This window comes from Opisthocomus hoazin, chromosome Z (assembly GCF_030867145.1).
Source record: "Opisthocomus hoazin isolate bOpiHoa1 chromosome Z, bOpiHoa1.hap1, whole genome shotgun sequence".
Classification (NCBI taxonomy): Eukaryota; Metazoa; Chordata; class Aves; order Opisthocomiformes; family Opisthocomidae; genus Opisthocomus; species Opisthocomus hoazin.
Window position 1 is genome coordinate 8,674,981 of NC_134454.1, and position 6,000 is coordinate 8,680,980.

Below are 6,000 nucleotides of genomic sequence, written 5' to 3' on the forward strand. Positions count from 1 at the left end.
AATACCGTTAAGAGAAATTAATAACGGGTCTTGCAACAGAGACATTCCAAACAGGAGGTGTAGACTTGCAGACACCATGGGTAACTTTGACTTCATAAGCCAGTAACCTTGACTTGCAAAATTCCGTCAGTGCCAAGGGGCTTACTGCAGAAATATATCAAAAGGGGGAAAGACAGTCGTTCAATGTGTAACTCCTACACAGATAAGGCTTAGTCAGGGAGGCTTTCAAACCCACTTTCACATACTAGGCAGGGAAGCGAAAACCCCCAGGAGGGCCACCGCCAGAACCCGCTAGCAGGAGGCATTCACGCCTGACAGAAGCTGCTGGGCAGCAGAACAGTCTGTGCAGAAGTGGAGACTTGTGCAGGGAACACCCCATTTCGCACTCTGTCCTCTGAGGCAGGCAGCAAAGGCATCCACGCCTGTTGTTCTGTGGTTCACACTGGGCAGATAAAGTGCACGTAAAGTGGGCATAGCAACCATTTCTGGACCGTCACGCCACCGACAAGGGGGAATTATTTAAAAGAACGAAAGCTCCCAGTGGGTTCAGAGGGCGTTTCGGTACTCCTGCACTGAAAAAGTAAATACAAAAAGTGGGGAAGGATTTAACCCGCGGCTGCTAAGGTTTTTAAAAATCTGTGAGTGGGACACTCATTTCACGCGGGGCCATGAAGCTCTGGGCACACACGTTCGTTGCAAACTGGGCCGGTGGGTCTGGTATCGCTGCCTTAACTCGCACCAGGAGTCCCAACGCCTTCCAGTTAACGAGTCCGCAGGAGACTGTCTGCACGAAGGAGAAGGTGCAGCCCCGCTCAGGGCTCAGCCACGCGCGTGGCCATCCCGGGACTCCTCTAAACGACGTTTTCCAGGTAAGGATGACAAGGGCTCAACGCCGCGGTCACTTACGTTGCCCAGAGAGTCGCGCCTTCAGCGGGACGACCTAACGAAAAACGTTATTCCTGCGCAGAACCGGGTGCAGTCCGGCTTCCTTAGCAAACACTACCGAGTCCTCGCTTCGGTTTAAGACGGCCCAGCTACACAGCTGTTTACGGAGCCCACGCAGCATCAGGAACGAGTTGTTAAAAAAGGTCTTTTTAGCAGCGCGCTCAAACCAAAGCCACCTCTCATCAGGAAAAGCCGACACGAACAGCAGACCACCGGCGGGAATACGTTCTCGCCCACCAGTCGGTCGGCCGGACCGTCCGTCACCTCGCGAAAGAAGCGGCCCGCCCGCCGCCAACGAGCGGCCTTCCCGCCCGCGGGTTTCAAACCGCCCGCCGCCAGCTCACCCGCACTTAAAACGAACCGAATTAACTTAAAACGAACGTGAGGCAGCGAAAAGCCTCGTTAATTCGGGCAGGCTGGGGGTCTAACGGCCGCGCCGTCCCGGCTCCTACCGCCCGGCCGCTGCGGGCGCCGAACCCCTCCGGGCGCGGAGGAAGGACCCCGCCGCCCGCACACGGCGGCCGGCCGGCCGGCCCGGGCTCACCTGCGCTGCCATCACCCGCTGCCGCTCGGCGATGAGGCTGCACTTCTTGCACCGGCAGTCCCGCCACATGCAGAACCGCTTGTGCCCCTTCAGCGGCGAGGAGTAGCCGTGGTTGCGGCAGCGGGCACACTTGGGCAGGCGCGCAGGCTTCTTCCCCGCCGCCGCGCCCGCGGAGACCCTGTCGGCCGGGGCGGCCGCCATGAGGGCCGCCGCCTTCCCGAAGCCGCCCGCCCTGTCCCCCGGCCCCGCGGCGTCGGGGGGCTTGCTGAAGGCCGCGGAGTCGCTGGGCATCGCGGCGGGCCGGGAGCGCTGCGCCCTGCCCCGTCCCGTCCCACCGCCCCGCGCGTTTTGGCGGGCGGCGGCAGCCCGACGTCGCCCCTCCCGCCGCGCGTACCCCACCCCCCGGCCGCGAAGCCCTCCATCCCCCGCGGGGCAGGCGCCGGGGCCGGGGGAGCGGCCACCCCTCCCTCCCCGCTCCGCCCTCCCGCCCCGGCCCGGCAGCCGTCGGGTGCGCGGTGGGGCGGCGGGTGCCGGGCCGCCGCGGCCCCAGACCCTCGGTCGGAGACGGCTGCGCGGCCGCCCCGCAGGAGCCGGGGAGGCCATGTTGAAGCCCTGCGTTGCCCCGGGCCAGGCGACCCAGACGGCCCGGCCGGGCAGGGCTGTCGGCCCGGCCGGGGCAGCCCGGCTTCGTCAGGCAGCTCAGCCTTCGTGAGGCCGCCGGCCCGCGTCTGCGCACCGCGGGGTACCCGAGGCTCAGCACCGGGCCCCTGCGGTGGGTGTGGGTGCGGGCAGGTGGTCCCAGCGAGGCCGCGGGGCGCCCGGCACCCCTGGAGCAGGTGCGCGCTCCGCAGGCGAAGGCAACGGGAAGATGCCTTTTCTTTTTTACATAGGTTCCCCTTCCGACTTGGCGCGGTGTGATTTATAGACCCGTGCAGCTCTACAGATATTATTTACAGTATTAATATTTCCTCTGTTACACCTTTAAATCTTTCCAGGCTCAGCTTCAGATGACGCTATCTTCACGCTGAAATGAAACTATTAAATTACATCTCAATCTAAGATGAATGACAACTGTCAAATGAGTGACTCAACAGAGATGAAGCAGAAAGCGCCTGAGATTATGTGAGGCTGATTTATAAAGATTGCATAAAGATTTCTATAACCCCAGCTTCATGACTCAGCATATCAGATGGTAATAAGTTACAGTAGGTAGAAATTTATTTCTGCTAGAAGAAGCCAAGGAAAGCTTCTCCCTCTCTGAGACCAGCTATCTCCCAGCTAATTCTGCTTGGGCTGAGCCTCCCTGCCCAAAACCATCAGTGCCTGTCTCAGCCTGAAGAAAGCCCCGGATCCTCGCTGCCTGATGCTTTGCGTTCCCTCAGTTGCGTTTAAATAACTCTCTCCTTCGTGGTGCAACACTGGAGACATTCCTGGCGCTTTCCATCCCCCGGAGAGGCCGTGTTAAAACTCTCCCGTTTGGCACCAGTCTCGAGCAGCCGGATGGTCCTCAGGTGAGGCACCAGCAGAAGGTGGGTGGCCGTGGCGCGGGGTGGTGATGGCCATCCGGCTTGCAGGAACGGAAGCTCTTCCTTTGAACCACATCGGTGGGATTGACGTTGCTGATGTCAGTAACTGCACGTTTTCCTGCAAAAGAGGAGACGAATACAATGTTCAGTGGAACAAAGATATGATTTGCACCTTAAGGTGCGTATCACTAATGTTTAAGGAGGCGAACAACGCAGACAGTAAGACTTAGCTCCCTATACTGAAACGTGAACTTCCTCCTGGATGACACCAGCTGAGATCTTCTCAGCTCATAGGGGCGTTGATCAGTCTCCGAAGTTATTGTCCAGGAGCGAGTCTTGAAAGTGGAACTCCAGTTTGTGAAGTGCTCTGTGTGGTTGAGCGCATGCACAGGGACGTTTTCAGGTGCTCGGATGCAAATTGTCTTGAAGTCAATTGAAAATGCAAATCAAAAAGGAGATGAAAAGAGGGTAAATCAAAACAACAAGAAAGGCAGAATAAAATAAAACGCAAGAAGCTGAGGTATGAAAAGGCAGGAGAAGAAAAAGCACATCAGAAATGGCAGAAGAAGGAGGAAGAGAAAAACTGGAAGGAGTGTAAGAAGGGAAAAGAGGAGAGAAGCACAGTGCATAAAGCAGGCAAAGACAGACAAAGGAGAAATAATAGCAGTCACCAGCTGCTTCTATATGACTTTTCACTAGGAACTAAGTGGGACAGCCAAGCTCAGAGATGAATCACGATGTGCAAAAACCGCAACAGTTCCTAGAAGAATATTAATTCAGCTGTCTTTCACATAACTAGTATTTTCTGCTCCTGCTTTTCAGGCTAACTGCACAGATCTGTGTTATCCATAATGTTACAGAACCTATCGGTGAGGAAGAAAGTATTAATGTGGTTAGCACCTATCTAGTATTTTGTGTTGTGGATGAATACCACCAAAATACCTAGATGCCTGATGAATACAAGTACACGGACGATCCTTTAACGATGAATTGCTTTGGTTTTGCTAGCTGAAGTCACACTTTGAGTATCACTTTAGTGTGTAATGTTTGTCTCAGATTTTTTTGATGGGTATTTGGTGGGGATGAAAACACATTACTGAATTTGACATCCATTTGGAGTCGTGAAGGAACAGGAGATGGTTATAAACTGCCAGCAGTTCTAGCACGAGTCAGAGCAATCCCGCTGCAAGTCTTCAGGAAATCGTAGTCATTCGTTAACGTAAGCCTGGGCGTCTCCAATTTGAATCCAGCAATGATGTTAGTGACTAAACATTACTGCAGTTTGCCGGCACCTTTGGAAAGAACTGCAGTTAGCGTTTCTGGTAAAAAAAAAAAAAAAAAAAGAAGAAGAATCAAATTACATTTTTCCTTTTTTTCTAGGTATCTGATAGTTATCCTTTAGCTTTAACTTTTTTGCGCGAGTCTTTGAAGTACAAAATGTCATCTGTTAGTGACCGTCTGTCCTTTGCCGATGGATGCCTTTGGCTGATCCCTTGAACCCTGCAAAAATGTTTTATTTGCTAACGAGATGATCATTTTGAGGGACAGGTGTGGACAGGCCGTGTGCCCACCACCGCATTTGGCGTAACTGAGCATCGCAGTAGAGAGGTCACAAATTAAAGAGGACTTGATTCTGGCACCGTTGCCTGGAAAGCGATGAGCCTTAGTTTCACAGAACTCAGTGGGGTTGGGTGCGTTTAGGAAGTCCGTTTTAGGGATCTGCTAGATCTGATTCTTTCTAGTATTTTTTTTGCTGTCGGTGGGTCAAGCCTGAGGGTTTTTGCCCCCTCTGCTCACAGCAGATCTTTTTGACTCTCCCAGGTCATTTTGCAGGCTGTATCACCAAGGCTGGTTGTGGATTCCTGACTGAGCCCCAGCTGCAGGGGTGGGGAGGGGTAGAAGATAAAGCGTTCACACTGCCGGTACGCGTTGTTTGAGAACATCAGTGCGTCCGTAAACACTCTGGACCTGATATAGAATAAAATAATCAAGGGGAGTCAAGCAAAGGAGGGAAGCGGTGCCAGCACATTCCCGTGAGGCACTGGCAGGGGCAGGGAGACTCCTCAGTGCCGGACTGGAGTGCTTGCCTGCAGCTTTGGGTGTCCTGGCTGCCCTACGGCCACCAAATCAGCGGACTAAACAGGCGTACAGCTACCCCCATCTCCAGTCCTGGAGCTGTGTTAGTCCACACATGCCATTTACTCATGCGAGTCATCGGCTTGGTGTTGGCTGTGTCAGCTGCTCTACTCGTGCGAGTAGCCTCCCATGCAAACCTTAGTATTTGCTGGAGTGACAGATGTGATCCTGACAACTAAACCGATTGAAAAGATACTTCAGGAAAAATCCAGTAGGTGGCATAAATAAGCCATGCATTTTTTGCAGTTTCACTTGTATGCTTCTGCAGTTCTCCTCTTTCATTCATTCCTTCCGTGTTTAAACCTGCTTTAATTCACAGAAAAGCTAAAGTTTTGTCCCCTGGGTCTGAAAACACAATGCCACAGGCAAAGTTTTGTATTCCAGATGGAGAATTTTCTTGTGACTTTCTGGCAGCATATAGCGCTTTTTTTTTTTTTTCAATTTTTTTGGTCTCTCTCTGTATTCATGTTTTGACACTGTTTTCAGGTTACACCTCTAAAACTGCCAGCACCAAAACAGAAGGTAAGGGTTTCTTCCTAGGACAGGCAGATCCGAAGCCAAACCTTGCACTGAAATTCCCAGTATTTATGAGAGTTTAAAATCAGCCTTACAGCTGTCATCTCAGACACTTCTCTCTGATACTATAGTGTTGGCACCAGCAGCATTACCCGAGATCGATGAAATCTGATAAGCTACTCATGGCTTTTGCTAAAAGTCCATTCAATCAAGCTGAATCTTTCATGCAGACGTAAGATTTCAAGTGCTTCATTCTTCCTTTCTCCAGAAAATGTTTATAGGGCATGGCCCCTTTAGGTGTAGGGAGCCCCAGTGTCCTCTTGGTCCTCATCT

At 52.8% G+C, this 6,000-nt stretch overlaps 1 protein-coding gene across 1 annotated transcript in view; it reads right to left on the reverse strand.

The window, feature by feature from the left end:
• Window positions 1-1,780, reverse strand: part of DMRT1 (doublesex and mab-3 related transcription factor 1) — a 62,089-nt gene extending 60,309 nt beyond the window's left edge. The window contains exon 1 of the mRNA XM_075411163.1: window positions 1,490-1,780. Coding sequence (XP_075267278.1) covers window positions 1,490-1,780 — 291 coding nt within the window. The remainder of the gene's footprint in view (window positions 1-1,489) is intronic.
• Window positions 1,781-6,000: the final 4,220 nt, after the last annotated feature.